This window comes from Lipophrys pholis (genome assembly GCF_963383615.2).
Source record: "Lipophrys pholis genome assembly, chromosome: 15".
NCBI lineage: Eukaryota > Metazoa > Chordata > Actinopteri > Blenniiformes > Blenniidae > Lipophrys > Lipophrys pholis.
Genome location: NC_137642.1, coordinates 8,961,788 through 8,986,216, shown reverse-complemented (window position 1 = coordinate 8,986,216; position 24,429 = coordinate 8,961,788). Strand labels below are relative to the sequence as shown.

The window sequence follows — 24,429 nt, the reverse complement described above, 5'->3', positions numbered from 1 at the left end:
AACGCAGCCGGGGAAGTCTATTATTATTTTTTTATGTATTGTTTACCCAGTGCCAAATACAAAGCTTGCTCAGAATCAAAGCCACTGCACACATTGAACTCCTCAGTGGAAACGTAAGTTAAACATTAGAGTGGCACTTCTTTGCTTTGTACATATTGACTTTTGTCATTACATCACATGAGTGATGTTAAATGGAAGCAAGCAGTGCAGTGAAATGTATAAGAGTGATGGCCCCCCCTCAGGTCATGAATAACTCAGAGACCTTCACAGTCAATGAATCTATCTAAAGAGTTTTCCCCTATGCTGTAGAATACACCCAGGATATGGGAATGCTAATGTGTTCACACAGTCTGCATTTGTCATTTTCACACACGTACATAAATGGCACGGTTTTCCTAGTCATGCAAACTGATTTCGATAGGTTTAAACTAAAAGCCTTTGCAAAAGCGCTCTCCTCTCACCAATTATCCGCCATCGTTGTTGGCTGCCGCTCTCCGACATGTGGGCTGCAGATGGCCACCCTGTGTAACGGTGCCAGGACAGGGGCAACTGTTCCCGGTGCAAAACAATTGTCACAATTTGCCGCATGACACTTTCATTCTAACAAGTCTCATTCATTCAGATTACAGTCCCTTGCAAGGAAGAACATGGTGTATCGTGCATCAACAGGAAGGTTTTTACACACCCCTGCACTGAAAACATGCAAATGTTGCTGCGCCGACCTCAACAGACAGGGATGTGGGAAATGTGCGTCAGTTATGCATTGGGAAATGAAGTCGTACCTATGGTGGATTAACCAATAAAAACATGGCGACCCTTGGGGCACATTTACTTACCCTGTGTGTCATTCCTGTGCTCGTTTCCACTCAATCACCATTTAAGAGCTGGAACTGTGATGTAATTGCCCACCATATGGACAGATGGCCATTTTACTGCATGTTTATTATGTTACACTGCAAATTCAGCTATCTTTTAATTCTGGGTCTTCTCTGTCAGCGTGCTCTACATTGCCGTTTAAGTGATAATGATTGCCACAATATGTGAATTGAAGGGTAGGAAACAGTCATTCTGACGCTATTTCACAAGCCTATCATTAAGGGTGAGACAACTACTGCTATCATCTATTAAGTTTTAATGCAACTTTCACACAAAACTTTATAGCACTCATGTAATAGCCATATTCAAGATTAACATAATAGTTTGGAGACAAGTAATGTATTTTAAAGTACATGTAAATACCACATAATTGCAGAATGACCTTGAGTTGCAGTGACGCCGACACTGAGCAAAAGAATGTGTGTATGCGCATAAGGAGACTTGCCTTAAAGTGCCTTGAGATGAGTTATGGTATAAAAATGCATAAATAGCACCCTCTCACATTTAAACACACTGCCTTCAACCAGCAGATTCATGGGTTCAAATGCATTATGCCAAGCAGACTGCTCGTCTGCTACTATAACATCCTGGATTTGGGGGCTTATATAAACCTAGAAAGCTACTGAGCAGCATAGAGATACTAAATTGATCCCATTTCAAGGGATTAACCTTTCTACGTCATCCTTACGTTAACATGGAGATTGGCAGTGGCAGGCACGTCGCCAAATGTACCGTAGCATCAGATGCACAGCAGAAATAGTAAGCCTTCCACAGGAGGAGAGAGATACCACGGGTACAAAGACATAAAACTTATAATGCATGGGGAGATCCACCCAAAATCCTGCACCATAAGACTCCCGTTGTAAAAAAAAAAAAAAAAAAAAAAGTAGAGGGAGTGCAAGGATCAGTACGTGTCAGAGGTGTTATCAAGGGGGAAACAAGGAATATGCCACAGGCAGCAGAAGGCACACGGTGAGTAAGAGAGTGGAGCGAAATTGTCATGGAAGACAAAGTGCCTCCCTAGGATGTAGTGACAGAGGAAGCGATGGAGAAATGTTACCAATGACTGGGAAAGGTTGAGCTGAACAGCTGTACAGAGGGTTTGATCATGGTGCTGCTGGATCAGACCTATAAAAAGAGGTTGTACCTCAGAAATCAGAAGTAAAGACGTTGTCTGAGGAGAGATGGGTGTCAGAAAGTCTAGCACATGTGGGATGCCTGAGGGCATAACCACGGAGCCAGACTCGTGTGAAGTCCCTTAAGTCTCAGTTAGACAAACTATCGAATGTGGTTGAGAACAACAGAGGTAAAAATCTTGTGGGATTTCAGACTCTAGAATGACAAGCGGCTGCTGACCAGCCAAGCAGACAACAGGCAGCAGCAGAGGGCAGAGGGGATGGATGTGGCGATCCAATCTGACAGTGATGTCAGGAAGACGAAGCATGAGAAAATCAAGATGTAACCGAGGGCAGAAGGAACAGCTGGAACAGACGTGAGAGGTACAGTTCAAAGAGGACTCAGGGGCAGCAGTGGTAGCAGTAATTCTTATGATGGCTATGATGGCGGAGAACATATCAATCCGTCAGAGGAGGATTTACAACCAAGAGCAGCAGTAGATGTCCATCACTATTTCAAACAACCATCATCAGTGATTAATCTGTTTCTTTCACAGTTTCTGGCACCGTGCTGATTCTTTATTGGCTTTCTCAGGCCTTTAGGACTCAGTTTAACCCATTTTCCAAGAGCCATCCTTACTTGTTCTGAATATAAAATGATCCTGATTGTAACGTGACACTCCCCTTTTATAAGGTACATACTTGCAAAAAGGTTTTGCAGACTGGATCTAAACCCAGAAGTGGGACACAGGCGCAAGCCAGGAAACACTCGCTTAGCAATGCAACGATGCCCAACTTCCCAGATATTTCCTCCCAGCATGCAGTTTTAAATAGACTCCACTATCTCTCCAGTGTCTTCAGCCTATTGCTCACACAAATCTCCTGCCTCGCTAGTTTCCTTTCCAGCTTTCATTGCTCTCATGCTCTAGTACCACCTGGTCCTCCCATAGTCGTCCTGAGTGCCAAAGCATTTGAGATGGAGCAATCTAAAGCCATTCAAGAACCTTGTTAACAATGTCCAGCACCTGTAGCTGAATTTCCATCCTCCGGTAATTCACCATTTATTGTGCATAACTGACGTATAACCAGTTAGGGCAAGTGTCCCTGGATTATTTCCAATAAACTCACTATAACATAGGCAGCTGAATATCAGTCCAGTCTTATTCTCAGACCAGTGTGCTTAAAAATGTGCTGCACGAGTGTCATTTTAAACAGATTTAGAATGAATGTTAATCTAAGAAAAAAAAAAAAAAGTGATAATTAAAGAGCCTGCTCAAATTTGCCACTCCACAATGTCATGTAATTATTAACAGACAGTGAAACATTACTGAATAAACTGCTGAGTTTTGACAGACTGTAACCTCTGTGATCACCCTGATAATACTCGAATGATGCACGGTATAATATGATGAATTTACTGGCTTGGTGGATTGTTTGAATGTTCATCAGTCAAATCAGTTTCCAGTAGATTACTTCTCCTTGGTGGGAGCGGGATCTTATTAAGGCTGACAAACTGATTACGAGCTCGCCTGCCTCCCTTATACCTTCACTGTAATTACTTTTGCCACTAGGTTATGTTTATGGTCCCGCTTCATTGTCATTGCAGTAGTTAGCAGAGTGTCTCAGAAATGGTGGGATTTTTGAAATTTGGTTTGGCTGTATATTTTTTATCTTGTTCCATGTACCTCCTGTATATATTTATTTTCATGTGCCTTAATGCCTTTTTATGCATGCAATTTTCTAGGGATGGGTTTAGAATACAACACAGACTATCAATATAGCCAATGTGTTAAGTAAAAACTGTGTATTTTCACTTTTCATATTTAGTATCTGTGCCTACTTTCTTATATATATATATATATATATAGCTTTCCACTGCATGACAACAGCACTACTATTGTTTTGTTTTGTTCTTTGTCCAGAAGACAGCTGAAGTATATCATGCAAATATATGCTGTGTAAGAGCATGGCATAGCATGCATGCAAAGGAAGAGAAAAGACCCTAACATCTCTGCTACTCTCATGCAATATGCATTACAATACGGCACAGTGCTATTAAGAAAAAGGCTCCGCAAAAGTGGATTGCATACGTGCAACGGTGTAAAAATGCTGTTGCTATCGAGAACAAAATCATAATAGATTTGTCTTCAGCCAAAACAAGTCTGAACAACAGACCTGCCATGGCTTTGGATGATTCTGAGTGCGCGCCTGTGACAAGCGGAGCTTCCCTCCCACATCCTGTAGGCATGACTGTCACAGGTGAGGGGTGTAACAAGCAGCCTCCGTCAAGCCAATTCAAACACACATATAGGCCCTGTGATTTCAGCTGGCATGACAGCCAATCCTGTCAGCCGCTCACAGTGCCACACTTTTCTTTCTTTTCTTTTTTTTTCTTAAATCTCTGTTAACAACAGAAGCTTGATCTCATCGCAGAGAAGATGAGGTCTAATCTGCCGAGTTGAAACAATTACTGTAACACTAGTTAATGATCTGTTAGTATCGAATGGAGAAGAATAAACGAAAGCCACAGAGAGTATATGAATCTCACTGTAGGGGCAAGAGGTAGCACATATAACACAAGGTGGTGGTGAATGATGTGGACTGCATGATGCAGAATAGAAATGACTGAACAAAACGTGGCTATACAGTCCATGTATAATGAGTAACTGATTTGAATCAATAAAATGTCTGAAGCAGAGCTGTATCGATTGTGGGGTTTTTTTCTGGAGCAAAAGCTTAGAAGCAATCATGTTACTACAAGCTTTTCTGTATATTGTAGAGGCCCTATTTATTTATATATTTATTTATTCATTTATTCATTCATTCATTCATTTTGTATTTGTTATTTCTGCCAGGGTTCGCATTAAAGTTTTGCAATAGTGCGGCAGTGAGTAAAAGCGGTTTGGTATGTGAAATAAACACCTGCTTCTTCTTTTCACCTGTAGTATCACCCTATATCTAAAGGCTCACATCACTGCAATATTCATACCTTTAAAAAAGAAATTCCTAAAAAGGATAATGTATTTGTAATTTCCATGAATATGTGTTTACCTTCATTTTTATCACATAATGTGTCACCATAATATTGGAGGGCTTCCTTTTTGAATGATACAAAGAACTCAAATATTCCATTCTATTCGGTGTAATTATGTAACACTGAATACAACGTAGCCGCCGTGAAATCATAATATGGAGAAAGAAAGAAACAGAAAACCCATGAGCAAGCATGGACGACAGTGGGAAGAAAAGAAAAATAACCTCTTCTACCAAGCAAGTCCAATGCTCCAGACAAGGCAATGTCGGGGTTAGGGTACGGTAAGAGGGAGACAGAGAGCAGCAAACAACATGGAACTTGTCATCAAACAGCAAGCTAATCATCATGCTGCAGACTGGATGGGGACAGGAAGCATAAATCATCAGCTTCCAGCTTCACAGCCAGAGATTCCTGCAGGAAAGTGTAGAAGGGAGAGCACACAGGCTATAGGAGAGGGAGGAACACAATGTGATGCCGATGACACATCAAAACAAACATCAAAAATAACGGCTTGTTTACTGCGGTCAGCTTTATACAAGCCGTTGGTATACGCAGGCATGCACTTGCCGTGTGGGTCACTCTGCCCGCAGGGTCAGGTGAGTGAAGTACCACTCACTCTGTGAAAGCAATCTTGTGTAAGTGAGTGCCGGTCATCCACACGTGCAAATACACACAATTGCGGAGTTATCCAGGGAGAGTGATGACAAACGGTAGCGAGGGGGGCTGCGTGTATAAACAGCATGGACACAGCGGCTCGGATCAATATTTTGCTGGAGGGAGACCGAGAGCCAGAGAGAATGTTGAGTCCAGGGGAGTAAGCATTTCTCCATAGGGTCCTCAATTGACACTCATTATCTCTTGGGCAAAAATGATCAATCCATACACAGATGGCTTCTCAAGTGCTACAACATGCCCACAGTGTGTCCTGCAGAAAGTCATCCAGTCCTTGTTATTAGGAAGCTTACACAAGAGTCTTGCATGAGTACCAACAAACTCAATCACTGGCTATGTGGTCATAGGAAGTGGGTTAAGAATATTAAATAAAACTGGTCCGCACTGTTTGATTGTGTTTCCCAACACTCACATGACTCACAGGAGTGTTTTAATCATTAAATTGATATACAACTGAACTGACCTGTCTGCAGCTGTCTCGGGGAAAAGAAGAGTGAGTAAAGCCTGAAGTCAATTCAACAACGAAATAGCTTCTTTTTCTTTTGGGGATATTCACTGCCAAGGAGTATCACCAAAGCGTCCGGTCTTCTTTCTTTCTTTGATTGAAATCCGGCTTGAATCAGGGGACAAGTTGTGTGAATCTCTTGGGTGAATTGCCTTGATTTCCTCCTGTGTTTTGTCATGAAATACAGCACTTAAATATCCAGATATACCTCAGGTGTGTCTCTCTGTCATCGTAATTACACATCAAATAAAAATAAAGAAAAATCCTGGCATCCACATAATCTCTTTACTGAATGAGGACGGAAGCATGTTCAGTATTACACTGCATGTTACCAAGAGGCCATTCATTGCAGGTCTGCCACAGTAACCTTTTAGATATTATTACAATGCAATAGTGGAGGACTTTACTTCAGTAGGGGATTTTACATTATAATTGCCAAAATAATGACTAGTCCAGTTCAAATGTCTATATAGCCTCAAGCTGTGCTTTAATATTGTGGATTTGAACCACAGCACAGGAATTGCTCTCCTCTCAGCTATCAGTGACAATCAATTAAACATTGACGGGGAAAATCTCATTTGTGGTGCACTCGAGTCAGCCATAGTAATCAAACCAGATGGAATTTTTAAATGACACTACTGTTATGCAAAAATAACTGTCAAATTACCTTTAAAAACTAATTTACTGCTGTTATTTATATATACTACTACCAAATAATAAAACCTGGATGTTATTAAACAGATAAATGTGGATCATGCTCAGACCAAAGGGTGTTTCCTTCGCGGTTTCAAAACCGTCGCGTCTGAGGCTGAAAACATCTCGGATCACTGCGGCGATCAACTGAGGGTCAGAAGATCGGAAGTCATGTGTTGGTTGCAGAAAGTGAAACTGTCGTGGCCTGTGGTTTCTGGGTGGTTGAAAGAAGCAGAGGAGTTTCAAAAGTTTGTTAAAGCTGAAGTGGGAAACCTGGAAAGGAAAGTACTGTCCCCACAAAGAAATGGCAAAGAAAAGACTGTTTCCACAAAGTATGAAACACTTATTTGAGAGTGTATCTTGATATTAGCTGCAAAACAGTTTGGTTTCCTAAATTATTCCATTTAAATGATCTTTTCTGCTTTTGGTCATATGTGCGGTTAGAAGAGTGAAATAATCCATCTACTCTCTACACCTCTTTATCCAACTCAAAGTCATACAGACGATGAGAAGAGGCAGGAAACCAAAGAAACACACACACACACAAAAAAAAAAAATCAAGTTAGGTTTTCCAAATTTGTGTAATTTTATGGGGTTTTTTTTGACATGTGGAAGGAAACCGGAGTACCCAGAGACAACCCACACACAGGGAGAAAATATAAAGGTTGTACAGAAAGTTCCAAAAGTCCAGAGTAAATTCCAGCATGTAAATAACTTAATAAATCATTCTTCCTCAGCCATAGTCATTCAATTTTTCTTTTTTTGATTCTTCTTTCTGAGCCTGCAGTTGGATTCTAGCGAGGACGCATTTACAAATCACTGGAAATTTTGAGTCGGACGAGATTCACAACTCCGCCACACACTCGCCCTGTGCTTATTGTTGTGACAGAAAAAGCTCAAGTGTTAGACGTTTGGCATTTTCATCACTTGCTACAAATTTTTCACAACTTTCAGAAGAGAGAAAAAGAAAAGAAAGATCATCCTATTGTTATAATGGATTGTTCACGCTCATGTTCATTCAACACCTTCGCCTCACCTTTATTTTGTCCCACACAGCAGGATTCACACATTCAAGCCAACTAACTATTGGGATTAACACATTTATGCCCTGAATGTAGCTGCAAAGTGATTTCAGACATTCCCAAATGGGCTATAACAGTCGTGCATGAATTTAGAGTTAAATCAGAGATTTTCCTCCACCGGCTGGAGGGCGAACCCTCGCAGGGCATTCAGTTCGGCCGCCGTTCACATCTTGACACCCTCCCACTGTGATATTTCCAGGCATCGACAAACACATTAGGAAACAAATTATTTACAAGCGTCCTAAATTTCTCATTAAGTAGATCAACTGAAGTTTTTATTTGTGTTGAATGCGTGCATTATTAATCACAATTTCAAACATAAACAAGAAGTTGCGGCATGTCCGCTGCTCGCTGCTCATATCTCGCTCCAGTCAGTCAAAAGTTTGTCACCTGGGGTTATTGTTCGGAGATGACAACGTAATTAACAAGCTCCGGGGACACTGCAGGGTTTTTTTGTTTTTCATAAGCAGTGTGTCAGCCACACAATTTAACAGTATTTAAATGAAACTTCTTTTTGAGGTAAATTCAAATGCCAGTCAGGACACCCTCATTATATAAATTCAAGGAGAAAGGTGCTAAAAGCCCGGCGGGTGAAACATCTTGTAAAAAAAATACAAATACATATAGCCTCGATGAACAATGTGGAAATGTGTCTTCAGGAACAGAATCATAACAAAAGACAGAAGCAATGCAGTAACAGGTTCGGGAAGATTATTTATGCAAGTAAAAGACAATTTCTTGAGTTCATTGTAGGGAGATTTTGAAACTTTAAATACCCTGTGCATTAATAGTTGCCTTGACTTTTTTATTCTTTTCTCAATGTTTCCATTTTTACAGTGCGTGCATTTCTCAACACAATCTGATTACAGGAAAGAATGTTTAGAGCTCACAGATTTGTCTCTTGTCACATCAGGAGCCTCGGGTAAAAACCTTAATATTCATCAGTTTACTATAACATTAAAAATAACAAAACATACTTGATACTTTTAGAAATTAGTTTAACAAATAAAACATTGAAAAATTGCTTCTTCAGAAGATGTATTGCCGTTTCACGTAGTTCGGCCTTCGAAGATGTTGGGACACATTCACTTATTAGCTGAGACTGAGTATTCTTGAATTATACCGATTAATTACAAATGACAAAAAGAAATAAGAGCAACAAAAAAGCAGAGAGAAATGATCAATACAAAGACAGCGCTCATTAAAGCAATCTTGCGCTGTCAATGCATCCCATTTAACATAAACACCGGGCTTATGTTAAGGTATGTAGGAACAGGCATCTTTTTACTGTTGAATTCCATAATTGTGAAATAAAGTCGATTTTCTTTCAGGAACGAAGAGATCAAGAAAATAGGAGCGGTTTCATTGAAGCCAGCAGTAAACTCAGTAAATGAAACAGAGGCATCAACATCTTTTCATGGATGATAAAAGTAACAAGTTCCAACCCTGTAGCGCCGCAATATGTAATAGTGGAATACATTTTCAAATCATTATGTAAAAATGTGCCGCAATTTGTAATAAAATTCTTAAACGCATTTTCTAATAAACTTTGACGCATTTTGTAACAGTTCCGACAAAATGCGGGTAAAATGATTGAATGCGGTCAGTGCCACTTACTATCTGGTTTCATTTCTTCGAGAAAATAGAAATGGCCTGAGGAAATACTGATTGTCTTGTAACTTGAAGTTGTAACTCGTTAAACCAGATTTAGATCCCTGCTTTCTACCATTGCTACGGTGGCAGGACATGAGCAAGACCAAAAAGTGACATATATTTCTCGCCCAACTGAATCTTATTAAACATAGAACCATGTTGGCGAATAAAAGGCAAAATTTATAACATAAAGCACCAAATTATGAAATTTTCTTGAAAAGAAAAAAGTGTTTCAATATGTCACAAGTTATGACACAATTCTGCAAAGTTTATTAGAAAATGCATTCAAGAATTTTATTACAAAATGTGGGAGATTATCACACTACAAACCCCCAAATGATTTAAGTTGTAACTGAGATGTAGCGGAAATCAGCCGTTACTATCTTGTTATTACACTTTGATGATGATGACGATGATGATGATGATGATTGTCTGTTACCCTGATCCCTTTACAGCAGATAAAGCAGTACAAATTGCACCTTGTTGCCCTTCCCGAACCAACGGGGATTTAGATCCATGTTCAATCACACCCAAGATCAAGACTGAAGTCAATGTACCATGAATATTGGCTAAAATATTTCTGTTTGTCCATCATGTCTGGGTGAAGGAAATTTCCCAGTGACGGCACAGGTCCTGATGTGAGATCTAAACTACTAGACATGACAGTGAGTTCACTGCAGGCATTAGGGATTCAAGCAACATTATTCTTGCTTAGGTGAGTTGCAGAAAGCAGTTTTCTGTCATTCAATCACAGGAGATTTCAGTACAACACTCTTTTTTTTTTTTTTCCCCTCCTAAACGCAGCCAAACAAATAACTCTCAAACTTTCATCTGCTCAGGAGTGAGAGTTGTGATCTCGTTCTCAGACACTTCATTAGAGCAGGCTCCATCAACAGCGTCTTTACCCGGGCCTACAGTCGGGCTATGCCGCTTCTTCTGTCTTTGTATTTATTGCGGCATAATTGCAGAATCAGGGAATCTATTGTGAAATCAATTTCATCAAAATCCAGCTGCTTCCTCTTCAGATTTCTATCAGAAAAATCAACACACACGATGCCGACAGACAGCTGACTGACTCGTCTCTCCCGGTAATTTGTGTTTTTCACTGTGAGGCGAGACTAAAAGCGATTATTGGAACAAAATGGAACAGTGCTTAGTTATTTCAGTGCTTTTTTTTCGAAATGCATAGCAAGTTTTACAAAGGAAATGAAGGATCGCAACTTGTGAAAGAACTGGTACTGGTAGTAATTATGATGGAACAACGGGACAAATGAAATTAATGCTTTCGTCATTTTTAGGAGCAGACAGTCAAACCTGAGGGTGGCAGTATGAAGTCAGTGCATCACATTTTAATTGAAAGTAGCTACTTTTTTTTATGATGACAACACACATGGAAGGAACAGACCGAAAATAAAGCCTCACAAACAAATACATCCTTTTTTTATGACACATGGACACCTTGACTTTACGTGCAACATTTCATGAATGACCTTCATAAGTCACAGAAAATAATAAATAAAAACGGGCCTTGGAAATCCGGCCATCATTTAATTTAATATGTCATCTCAACAGTTCTGAAATGTAACTGAGTCCTTCTTCAAAATGTAGTAAACATTAGTCTTCAAAAAAGCAGGCAGTTTGTATTCCAACATGAATATATGAAGGGTACGATGATTAAACCTCTCATGCTCGGAGAACACAGGATGTATAGTCTGACACAGAGGAGAGAGGATTTCAATGTTCGTGGCAGGAGGGATCCATAATGAATACATTTCTCAGAGGGATGTGAGTGTCTCACTTATACCAAAGTCAAGTACAGTTGGTAGATCTTTATGTGGAGGCCTGCAGCATGATCAATGTTTTTATTTGTGACTCCGTTTGCCCCGTCTCGGGTGTAGAAATGTTTGAGTCCAAAATCTGGTCGATGCCAGTTTTATCCCTTTTGTCAGCTTCAGTGTCGTATTGGTCCTCGTACTGGTTTCTTGTACTACTTCAAGCATTGTCGGCCCTCGCCAGTTTCTGAGCGCGTCTCTGGATTTACATCTCATTTCTTTATTGGAGTGAATTAAAGCCATACTGTGTCTGTGCTTTAACGCTTCTTTGTTCTCAAAACGTGTCACCTTTGATTCTTTTGTTGTTGTTTTAATTCATTCCCTTCTAAAAATCCCCAAATTAATTGATAAAATGTGTATTAAAACTCACAAGTAAAAGGAAAATCTGACCCTGTAATTATCTTTTCTCGATTTTCTAAATATATAGTTTACTTGACGGTTTGTTTTGTCTTTTATATTTGTATCTTACTCTTGAGTCCAGTGTTTATTAGTCAGTCAATTTTAATTCTCTTTGTGTTTATGTTGTACTAATCTTTTCTACATATAAACCCCATCTGATAACTGAATAGCCTGATCTTTTCTGGTCTACGGTTTCTGAAGGCCTATAGGCAACATTTTGCTCTTTTTGGTTAGTTTCATTTCTTCTGGACACAGTTTTTAAGTTTGTGTATTTTTCTGTAGTGTTTTGAGTTGCATTCAACATTTTTGCTTTTGCATACAATTGTTCTTTGTCTGACCGGAGCCCACCTTAAGGAAAAAGACTCAGGAAAATACTTCACATTCCAGGAATTAGAAAGTTCATATCTGCAGCTTATAATGCTTGTTATGGTTATATCTTACAATACTCATTTGGGATGGATTTTTATTTATTCCCTTTTGTAAAGCAGACTCTGATATAAACCTAATAATACTCAACAATATTAGCTTTTCCATGAAAGCTGCAGAGTAATGTACTTTATATCCAGACTCCCCATGTAGGCAAATCCAATCCCATGTGGTAAAAGTGAGAGAAAGAATTGCTTAGACTTTGTCTAATGAACGTGGCATGGCTTTAGGGTCTCGTATCGATTGCTGAAATCCCCAGGAAACGTGAAACATCAGCAATCAAATGAAAAGTGACATTGCTGGAAGACTTGTGGTGGACACACTGCACAACATGAGAATTTTAATAGGATTAGTTCAGAACACACTCCCCCACACATATCTCCAGGCGTGCTGAAAAAGCCCCATTTCATACTTTTTTTTTTCCTAAGATTGTCTCTCCGGGCTCTAATATTAGATACTGATACAGCAATTTATTTTGCAATACTGTAAAGAGATCTTGCTGGGCGGTTTTGTTCAAAGCGACATTTTAGAGTGAAACAGGTATGAGATGAGATAAAAAAGGTGGGGATTTAAAGAGGGAACAGAGATGAGGTTAAAATACTTGGCTCAGCTACAAAAATATTACTATTAAAGACCAAACAGATGGAAGTGGCTCCCAGGGAATTTTTAGATGAAAGAAATGTTACTAGAATGAGTTAAATGAGACAATAGTGGGAGACTAATTTGCTTGAACTTACTGTCTTAAGTAAGTGCAAAACACAAAAATAGAACTGCATTGTACACATGCATGTACGCAACTTCTGCACTTGCTCAATTCATTGAATTGCCTTGGCTTTTACTCTTTTTAAGCTTCAATTAATTCTCTTCTGTACCTGCATCCTGTGTGGCCTTCAGGTTTGTGGCCTGCCTCAAGCAATGTGTTGCAGAAAACAATATCCCATACTGTGCATAAATCTGAAATGACTGCTGTATATATATCTATACCTAATTAATATTACAGCAGCAAATGTAATAGATTAATGGCGGGTGAGTTAAGTCATTGATCAACACTTTACTTCATTCATGGGTCATGAATTGTGGCAAGAGTGAAATAAATTCCTCCATATTTTTGCGGTTTTAGTTGAGTAACGGGGTCATTTATCACTGCGGAAGTGTAAACCCACTGTACTTTGTACTTGATCTTAATGCAAGCCTGGCCAGTGTTCGTAAAAGGGCAAAAAACGGAGTTGAATATTCAGCACTTTTAGTGCTCTAGCGCATTTAGGTGTATATTTATATTTTTCTCTTTACTCTCTCGGTTCTTTTGTCTCCCTGCAGGTCTCTCTATACCGAGAAGATGTATGTGTCCTTTCAAAGAAGCAGTGGGAGAACATCTTAGAGAAGTATTGTTTTGAATAAGCAACAATGGAAAGAGTAAAATAGGCTGCAAACAGCCGTACTTCTTCTATCTTTAAATATTGTATTTCTTCCTTCGCTGCGTCAGTGAGGCAACTGCAGGAGCTGTTGGGAGCCTCCAACTCCATTAATAACTTGTGCAGCAGGGACCTATTATGCAAGTCCTGAAACCTGAGCACCAGTCACCTGTTCTGCTACCTGAGCCCAGGCTCTGGGGACTCCGGAGGAGAGGAGAAGGAACGAGCTGCCTGGAGAACTCCTCTCGTGTGAACAACGCCTAAACGCCTTGTGGGAGCTGCAGAAATCCCCTGGGGGGGGGGGGGATGCTTTTTAACCAGCACAACTAAACCTCCTGAAAATATGCTTGGAATGAATTAATTGAGAAATATCAAGATTCACTTCAGTGTCTCCGCCAGAGCTTTTATTTCACTTACAGAGCCAACTGTCAGTCGGCTAACTTAAGCTCACTGGGTAATTTGTATAAACACGTTTGCTCAGTTGATGGGTTTGGCTTTTTTTTTTTTTTTTTTTCCTGCGCTCCTGTCAGCTGAGAGGGGTTTCTACTTGGGCTGGAGAAAAGCCTGCAGAGCTTTACCGGCTACCTGATGACTGCAGGGATCTGTTTTGCTGCTGCCTGGGTGGAGGACCAACTCACCCTGTGATCTCTGCTGAAATGAGCGACGCCAACAACTTGAGGAGCATCAGTCTCACCTGGTCCCACAGCTTTGTCAGGTAAGAACAGTTTGTGATGTTTAGACTCACTGTTTGATGCACATCATTTATACAAGAGTGGACGTATTCATGTGTCAGTGTTTTTTTTGTTGCTATTGTTGTTTTAGTTTATTTTCTACTTTCATATTCGAAACCGGTTTGCTACCATAGAGTTTATATCCAATGTTCTTCTGTTTTGGAGGAGAGTTTCTTGAATTAAATTCAACATTTCCGACATCAATTTCAGATTTCAGTCTTGATCTTACAGCTCGAAATCGCAAATATGTGTCCCTACTTTCACCTTCGGTGCACATCGTGTGCAACAAATGTTAAAAAAAGATAAAGCAACATGAAACTGAGAAAACAAGAGAGGGAGACCTTGCTTTGGAGGAAAGTCACCTATAGGATATGATGTACAGTACGTGACAGGGAGAACCAGTAAAGCTACAGAGAAATGAAGACAGCGGGCAGCAACAGATTTACTATCCAGGGCTTTATTTAATGGAAAGGTTTAAGATTCTTGACATCAGGAACGGGGAAAAAAAGCCTCCAAATATGGCCTTTAAAGGTCATGGGTACAATTTAGAGCCTATAGTTTTCTACTTTTAGTTCAATTTAATGTAATCCCACCACTTATACAGATTCAAGTCACCTCTTGTCATTCGACAGGGAGTCAAATACGAGCCTGTGTCTCGATTTTTCATGGTTTGCGTTTGCTGTTGAAGATGGCAGTGAAATATCCACAGATATCGCTTGTGCTCCCTGGTATGTTCTCCTGCAGTGTATTGGAACAGATTAAAGTCCATGTGACCACATTCCAGTCACCCACAGACACAGCTGTAACTGTGTGCTTGACTTGGCCGGACAAAACGCTCTAACACAGAAACCATAACTGCCCCAGCCTATAATGAAGAGTGTGGGCTTTGTGCAGGTTGTTCTTATAATCTACAGCTGGCTGACCAATAGGCCATGTGTGTTTGGAAAGTAACCACAGAGCATAATCAAACCCAGAGCGGCGTCTTTGTCATACGCAGCAATTTCAACACCCTTTATGCTCATTCAGAGAGGACAATGTCCAGAAAAAAAAAAACTAGAGAAAGACCTGTTTGTGCAAAGTAAAAAGGCCAATATAATAACACAGCGGGATTAAAATAGCTGCAGGCACATGTGACACATCTGAATGTTGAGTAGCAGCATTTTGTCCGAGAGCCTCCTCGGTGAGCCTCGTTTCGGCACCGGCTGTGCTGATGGGTTTATCTCTCGTGTACCCGCAGCTCTGCACAGCCTGTCTGCTTCCTAACCAGCTGCAGGTCCCACGGCCTCCCTCTATGTTCCTGGCACTGTCAGGAGCACACAGGTTTACTGACTTACTACTTTCCCCGCATGCAACAATAAGCATATTGTCGCATCTGCCAAACGCAAACCCTGTTTGCTGTCTGGGTGCTGTCGCTTTGTTTTTTCACAAACACGCTCTCCTTTTCAGTTTTTCCTCCGATTGGGAGCAGTTTGCTTATATTTGCAACTTATATTCTATAATTCCATATTAACAAATCTCCCAACCTGCAACACATCTGTATTTCTTAACATTCTAATATATTGTGGGTTTTTTCATTCCTTCTTTTTTTCTTTGATTTGATTTGATTTGATTTGATTTGGAGCATGATAACTCAACAAATTTTGTGTGAAACTTTAATGAGAAAATGTGCATAACATAAAGATTAAAAATGCTATAATTTTCGAGCTTCATAACAGTCCAATGCATCAAATTTTAACCTCCCGCCAAAGCTCAATGGAAGGTGTTGCATTGATTGTGTGACTTTTTCTTGAGTTTACGGCCGATGTAGGCCAATATTAAATGCCACAACTGAAAGCCAATACCACATGTGGCTTATGCTCTATATGAGTCATTGTTTAGACTGCATTGTAAATGATCACATTCCTGTAGTGTTAGATTCCTATAAAATGAAGATACTGGTGCCGTCTTCAAGATACTTCAATTAAATATGTCTTAATTTAAATCATAAGGCATCTTTGTCCTTGTTATTTTAATATAGAGTATTCAAAATGTGGATGTTATGTATTTACAGAACGTTTCGATAGATATTGTATAACTAAACAACATTTCTCTATAACCAAACACAAATTAAGATTGGAGGTTATTTGGTGTGTTTTATTATGCCTAAAATATTTTTTCTTCAACAGTCAATGGATTTAAAAGAAACTGCAATAACAACAACATGATAGCTTCCTTTCTGGAGAGATGAAGCACACCTCCACTCACTGGTTTGCCAGTTTTCCTTAAATTTGTGTGCCACTGTCAAACATATGCAACAATAGATCGCACCGTTTGTGGGCTAATGTCATTAATTAGGCATTATGAGCCATTACTGTCACACTTTTGACAATAATGTGCCAGAAACTGGTTCTGATTAAGGAAATGAACAAAGCAGTTAAAATGCCTTTCTGTGAGCTTGTTACAGAGATTGGTTGAATCATGGAGGAAAACAGTTGTGAAGGAGGCTGTTACCTTTGAGCATGAACAAATAATAGCCTGTCTCTGCAATGTCGGAGCCACTAAATAAGCATGAGCTCGCCTTCATTAGAGCTGCTTTCTAGTTTGTCTCCGATATTTTGGTACGAGGAGAAGGATTAATCCAAGTGCATGGAGTGGAGCTTTGAAAGTCCTTAACAAGTGTCTGCTCGTTGCTCTCTTTTCCTACACAATCAATCCCCGTTCTCTCCTTCATTTTGAAGGTGGGATACATTATTAAAACATGGCTGTTTATGCCAATTAGACTTTCCAACCGTGAAAAGGAGATAAATCAAAGGGAAAAAAATGTATGAAACTGAGTGAATTCCTACTTCAATGTTCCTCTTCCAGTCCCATGAGAATTCAACTCAAAGAGGAAATCACAAGGTAAACATGATCACTTATCTTTTATTATATGTGGCGTGACACTCATACAAATACCTCGACAGCTCTTAAACGTACAAGGTCATATTATGATGTTGTAACACCAAATTAATGTTATCCAACGGTTGACAAGTTAAGGAGCAAATTACTCCCTTATTTGTTATATTCAAAGATGTATTAACCTAAATTACAACTCTGTGTTTTCACTCGGTGTATCATGATTAAAAAATGATTAAAAACAATTGGCTCAAACATTTAAGCCATTGTTTGCTGTTGAGGAACTATGTAAAATGTGCCAGGCGTGCACAGGAGATAACCACGTTAGGAGAATCATTATCAGCTGAGCTGAGCAACGGAGAGAGAAGGAGATTGCTTTTGGGTGCTAATGGTTGGGAACGAACACTGCTCTGAGCATGAAATAAATGATGGAACGATAAAGTAGAGTGAAAAAAAGGTGATGTTGAAGTGGTGGTAGAAATACTATTTTCTGTCACCGGATAGGTGTACTTTCATGATGAGTAGGTAAGTCTGATAATTGTGTTTTATGCAGAGGAGGGTGCTTGCGAAGGGGGGCCTCTCTTTGCTGACGTGCAGTGTTGTGAAGTCTCCATAAAAGAAAGATAAGAATCAGGAGCTGCGGTGGTAAAACATGTCCGGTCTTTCTTTCAACAGCCAGATGAAAAAGTGAGAGACTGCTGGTCGATGTCAGCAGGTTTCCACAGTCGGAGATTCCCAAGTCTATTGACACCTAACATCAATGAGGTAAACATCTCTGGGCATTCTTATCTGTTTACTCAAGGTCTTATGACCCGGAGAGTTACAAAACACGGTTTCCACAAATACTGAGTGGACACACTCTGCGATCACATACTGTGTTCCTATGCTTTATTCTTTTAGCTGGACATGCTACTGGTTTTGTGTTTGGAAAGGACATCTATCTTTACATTCATTACGAATGCTTTCTCAGTTAAATCATTTCCTGGAAATATTCATGTCTGAAATGACAAAAACTACAGTTTTTAAAATGATAATATGAAGTTGGATCTGATCTAATTAGGTGAGCTCTTCAGATTTCCGGTACTTCAGTACAACACGAGGCAAAGTCGTTCATTATGCTAAATTAGATTTGTGTAAAACTCTCCTGATATTTGAGTCATGGGGATGTCAACACAGAAGCTGTTTGAAGAAGCTGTTTTATTGTTTGCCCTTCAAACACAAAAGAAAGAAACAAAAAGTTAACCAGCAAGACATCTTCCCCAAAGACAGCAGGGAGGTGGGTTTCACTTCAAGCATCCGCCCTGTTCAGTGATTTTCTTAGTTAATTTCTATTTTTAACACAAGAGGGAAGTTGAGTCTTGGTGTTTAGTGTTATTTTGATTGATTTGGAGTGTTTTTTTGTTGTTGAGAACTAACCTGGCCTGTTTATTTTAAATGTCAAAGATAATTTGTCCCCATGAGCTGTCCATCAAGTTGTGCACTGTCATGGCAACAGCCACAGATAAAGAAGAGCGCGGGAGAGCAGATAACAAATCCCTTCCAATCACATTACAGGAGCTAATATCTTTGTATTTTCACTCTTGGTCTTGGTTTCATTGCAGTTTCGCAGTTGTTTAGTTTGCAGAAGAATCAACTGCATGCTGTGAGCAAAACTCTGTTATGAGCCTATTTTCTTTTTTTTTCCTGCCTTTTCATAGCCTTCGAGTGAGGATATCGCTGCTTCACTGCGCAGGAATGTCCCGTCATGGGGAGCGTGGTGGGGGCAAGAGGCGAAGGAGAGTGTGCCTCTTCGACTAACAACACATTCTTAGACTGCAGAAAGTGGATCCTTCAGTGGAGCTCCCGGTCGGTTCTGGACTGCGAGTGTCTCATATGTGGTGGGAAAGAGTCTCGGAACATTTCCTGCCATTACCTTACACTTTTCAGCACTCTTTGTATCCACACACTCCAACGCAGCCTGTGAAGAATCCTCCACGGCCGCGAGAAACCCTGGGGAGGAGAATCCACAATGAGAGTCTCAAGCTCGCAACCGGATGTGTGCCGAGAGAAAGTCACCATCTTGACACCAAATGAGTTCAGGCGGGCCTACTCACCAGCTGATGGAATGGCAGTAAGAGATCCAGGAGAGAGGAAAGCACAAGTTGTACAATGCAGACTTGGCTACACAGAGGAGGACAGAAAGGAGAGAGTGATCGGTGGCTCAGTAATGAACCCAGTCTCCTTGCAGCCTTCCTACCGGTCTTCTGTCCATCACGAGGTGCCTCTGAGGTCCACGAGCTCCATTGTGTTTTTGGACAAGTCACTTTGTGTTTCCCTTGTGGAGCTAGAGGGGAGAAGACCACTGCAACCGGCCCTGTATAGATCTGCCTTGTCCGTTCGCCTCGGCGTGTCATCGCGCCGCAGATCCCCTACCGATAGCAAACCAGCCAAAACAAATGAAGGTTACGGGAGAATCAGAGCGGCCATGTTGAGCGGCCACAAACGCAACGACCAAGAAAGCTCTCTGGGTCGCTGCAGAAGCCCTCTATCAAAGCGCAGGAGCTGCAAGGTCGAGCAAACAGCACCCGCTCATGGTGTTAACAGCAAGGCTGATGATTCAGACACGCAGCCCCACAGCAATACTTTGGGATTATTGTCATTCAGAGGGCCAAACCCCTCAAACACAAAGCCTGGCAGGCAGAAGGAGAATGCAGATGAGGCAGCCGTCTCCACTCGGAGCAATTTCAGGAACAGGCAACCGACTTTCAGCTCTGGCCCAGGTATGAATTTCATCACCTTGATTTAGCAGTGACTATCTGAAGTACCCAGGCCAATTGATCTGTGTATTCCTTTCAGGGGCTCGTATACTCGATAGCTATTGTAGATAAGATCACATTTCGGTGCCGTACAACAGAAAGCTGAATGTGTGGCGCCCAGGTGGTCTCGGAGAGAAAAAGTCTCATCTGTTCACTTGGCTGCTCACCTTTTGATTTACGCGTCATACAATGTTATTAAAACATTTACGTGTGCACGCTCGCGTACACCCAATCCCACAACACACACGCACACACAACACACAGCATAGCACAAATTCAGTTCAAGAGTAGTTTATATATCCTAATTTCCTTTCTCCAAAATCTTAAGTTAGAAAAAGTGTTTTTGTATATATGAGTAAATGAACTGCAAATTCTAAAAGACTGCATGATTTTAACAAAGACTTCCTTGTAGTTAATAAAACTGTGAGACGTTTTTGTGATCCGTTTGGGATTTCTCTGTGTTCTCAAACTTCTTCCCACTATCCAAAGACATGATATTTAGATTAACTGTTTATGGACGCGCATTTGCGTGTGGTTGTCTGGCACCTCCGACTGGTTGGCTTAGAATAGGCTGAAAGAAACATTTCTTCTTAGTGAAATATCGGCAGATTGTATCTGAGTCCCTTGTCATTCCTTGAACCATCACTCACCCTGTATCCCTGTACACACTCATTTTGCTAACTAAATCTAACAGTCAGGCTATAGTGTCACAGACAGTCTGTACTTTATATGCTATGTGTATTTAAAGTACTGGCAGTGGAGTTTGAAGCCAAAATGACTTACTCACCTGCCGTGTTCCACAGACTCTCATGTGAAAAACAACCAGCACATTTTAAAGTATATTTTTTTTTATTTCCTGTACCACCTCAGGCTTTGTTATATCTATTTTGCTCTCAAATATTTCTTGTTTTTTTGCACCGGTCTTGAATTCTGGTGCCTACAGTAAAAGACATATCCTGCAGCACATTATGCTGTAATGACGCTGTTCATACACGCCACACAGTCATGGTATTGAGCAAAGATGGATATGCAACCAAAGGTAGAGGAATGAGGTTACGAGTCCAAGATGCACTGTCGTCTTTTACATTATTCATAGGCCACACTCATGTTCCCTTTGGGTTTTACTCTCGATGAGCTGTGGGGGAAGACTATGTGTGCATGCAACTGCGTGTGCATATGTGTGTGTGTGCGGTTCAGCTCAAGGTCTGTTCCTAGCCTTACATCTTCAGTTGATAAAAGCTTAGATGGAACTCAACAATACTGTAAAAACTGTAACTATAACTCATTCTGACATGCGAAGGAAACGAAGCCAAGCTGCACACACGATGCAGCAAAGCACGGGCGTGCATCAAATGACTTTTGCCTGTGAAAGTTACACGCAGGATATAATCTCTCTGCTGGCAATCCACTGTGGTCTCGATGATTTGACATGCCAAATTAAATTTCAACTTGTCTTTGTGTCTCTCCAGTGGACTCCAGAAGATGGAGCAAAGAAGCGGGAAATGACAAAGCAGACGGAGAGAAAGATTTCTGTTCCACAGAACCTCATACTGTGTCTTCGGCTGAAACCTGTCATTATCGCCCAAAAGACACAGCAGAATCTCTGCAAGGCAAGCCTCTCAGTCTCAAGGTACAAATCATATTTGTTTAAATGCAAATTGTCAAAACACCAACAACTTGTTTACAGCTAGGACTGCTCTGTCGATGGATTCAACGGCTTTAAATACGGCTTCAGAAAAGAATGGTTTTGGACTGTGGAGTGCCTGCATAATGGTGTAGTGGTTGTGGCCATACATGGGTCAGCCTTTCTCTGGGGAGTTTCCACGTTCTGCCTGATCTTGCATGGGTTTCCACGAGTTATTCCGGTCCAAAACATGTGTGTCAAGTCAACTGGTCACTTCAAATTGCCTGTAGGTGTGAACATATGTGTTTGCGATAGGGTCTCTCTCTGTTTGCACCTTAATGGACTGGCCACCAGACTGACAATATCACTATAAGGTCTACTATCATCCAGCGATGCCAGGCTTTACATATAATGTATATTTTGCTTGAAAAATGTGTTCACATAAGTCTGACATTGAAAATTCCAATCCAAACTCCTGTTGGCAAAATTTTTTTGAAACAGTTTCAGTTGCAATCAGTAAGTAATTTGGCTTTGCAAGGAGAGGCTCCTCAATAAGAGCATTTATCATCAGAATGGGTTTATCGTTGCTGTGATCTTAGTCTCAAAAGTTGCACAAACCTCAGTCAAATAAATGATCAATGACTCAGGAGGACTGAAGTAACATATTCAAATAAACAACCACTCCGCTCCTGCACTCCCTCCTACCAAGGAGACGACAAATTAAGAAGAGTAATGTTTGTATTTTGTTTATATTGCAAACACGATTAATGGCACCTCCCTTCACCGCCTTCTAGAAGTGCTTACTGGCTGTATGTGTTATTTTAAATGTGGTAAAGGAATGAATATATATATATATATATATATATATATATATATATATATATATATATATAAACCTCGAGTAGCAAATTTATGGCTGTTTCACTGCTTTTGACCCGTTCAAGTTAAAACACTATCAAAGATGAGGCGAAGTCACTCAAGATGGAAATACAACAAATAATTGTCCCACACAGTGCGGCAGCACGACTCCAGTCTGGAGTCGAGAAACTGCCAGGAAAAGCTGTTTTATACTGTTGCAGAGCAACTCCACAAGATGGGAAATGTGCTGTGCGTGTGCCATATGGAACCTTTAAAACCTGAGGGAGTCTCCTCTAATATATCTAGACTCTTTCAATTAAGGTTTTACCACACAGAGAATCTTAATGTGTTTACTGTTGGAATAAACATTATCACATCAGCAGTGGCATCTCTTGAGGGGTGATTTTTTATAATTTATTTTTGATTTTTTTTGTATTTGACACAGGCTTTGCCAAGTTGCGTGAGGAAGAAAATGTTTTATAATTACGAAATTCCTCCTTATTAGTTCCCTTTTTCTCAATAAAATATTTTTCTTTCCTTCCTCTTATTTTAGTGACTTTAAGGTTATAAGCATGTGAGGTTGTGAAAGTTTAAAATAATTCAGTTTACTCCTGAAAGTGAAGCTTTTCAACCTTTGTACACCCAAAGGTGAGCATATGTTGTCCACGCTATAGCCATTACAGCTCTGTGAGGAAGACTTTCTATGAAATAGATTGGGTATGTTTTCAGAATGGATACAAAACCAATGAAGGTTATTCTCGCTTTCAACAGGATTAGTGTCTTTATGAGCTGCATTGAATACTTTCCACCAGTAAAAAGGAAAAAAGAAATTGCTTGTACTTTATATGTCGTTGTCTTCTCCAGGAGGCTCTGGAGCGCTTCAAGCCTGACTTCATCAGCCGATCTCAGGGTCGACTGAGGAGGCTGGAGCAGAGGACCAGGAGAAGGAAAGCACTGAGTGACTCTAATCCAGACTTGGTTCAGGGCTTCAGGGAGGATCGAGGAAACCAAAAGAGAAACTGCACAACGCCAGATCCACTTAGTGGTAAGCGTGATACAATCACTCAGTCTGAAACCAGCAAAAGGAGAAGTAAGTTGCATATAATGTCAGTAAATCGAGGAAAAAAAAAAGAAAAAAAAAAAACTTATATGCTTTGGTTCTGCTGTTATAACTACAAATGATCTCATGAGATGTGAATATAGGAGCATTGGATCAGGTCTGATGACAGCAGCCAGCAATTCACAGTCTAATACTGAGAGCTCAGATAGTCTCCCAGGAGCCAGTCCAAAGGAGGCCCTCATCTTCTGCATTGATCTTCCACTGTGTTTCCCATCTCCTGTTACGTCACTTCTACAGAGACAGACACATTCATCAAATCACTGCTCTGTTGGATGAAAGCTCTTCTAGTGGGTGTGGGTTTCCGGAGAGAGAGAGAGAGAGAGAGAGAGAGAGAGAGAGAGAGAGAGAGAGAGAGAGAGAGAGAGAGAGAGAGAGAGAGAGAGAGAGAGAGAGAGAGAGAGAGAGAGAGAGAGAGAGACTTTGCCAGCTCCCACACATAGACTGGGAAATAAATGTATAAGGATCTTGTGGCTGTGTCATTCTGAATCATGTCAGCATTTTGAGGAACTATGGACTGTTTCTCAACGAATTCATTTTAACTTGAACAACCTCAGACACCCCAGGGAAAAAAGAAATATTACATGTTATTCCCTTTGTAGTGCCGGTAGCTGATGGCATTTATCCAACTTTGCTCTCTGCTGGTGGTTATCTAGTACTGCAGATCAGTTTAAAAAAAAAAAGAAGCTTTATTTTAGTCTGAATGCATTGAGCTTGCTCAAGATAAGAGC

General features: G+C 40.5%; 1 protein-coding gene across 1 annotated transcript in view; it reads left to right on the top strand.

Moving 5' to 3' along the window:
* Positions 1-13,895: 13,895 nt before the first annotated feature.
* Positions 13,896-24,429, top strand: part of LOC308121271 (uncharacterized protein) — a 15,896-nt gene continuing 5,362 nt past the window's right edge. Inside the window, exons 1-5 of the mRNA XM_080482434.1 lie at positions 13,896-14,414; positions 17,980-18,069; positions 19,002-20,063; positions 21,569-21,729; positions 23,446-23,626. Coding sequence (XP_080338560.1) covers positions 19,313-20,063; positions 21,569-21,729; positions 23,446-23,626 — 1,093 coding nt within the window. The 5' untranslated portion in view covers positions 13,896-14,414; positions 17,980-18,069; positions 19,002-19,312. The remainder of the gene's footprint in view (positions 14,415-17,979; positions 18,070-19,001; positions 20,064-21,568; positions 21,730-23,445; positions 23,627-24,429) is intronic.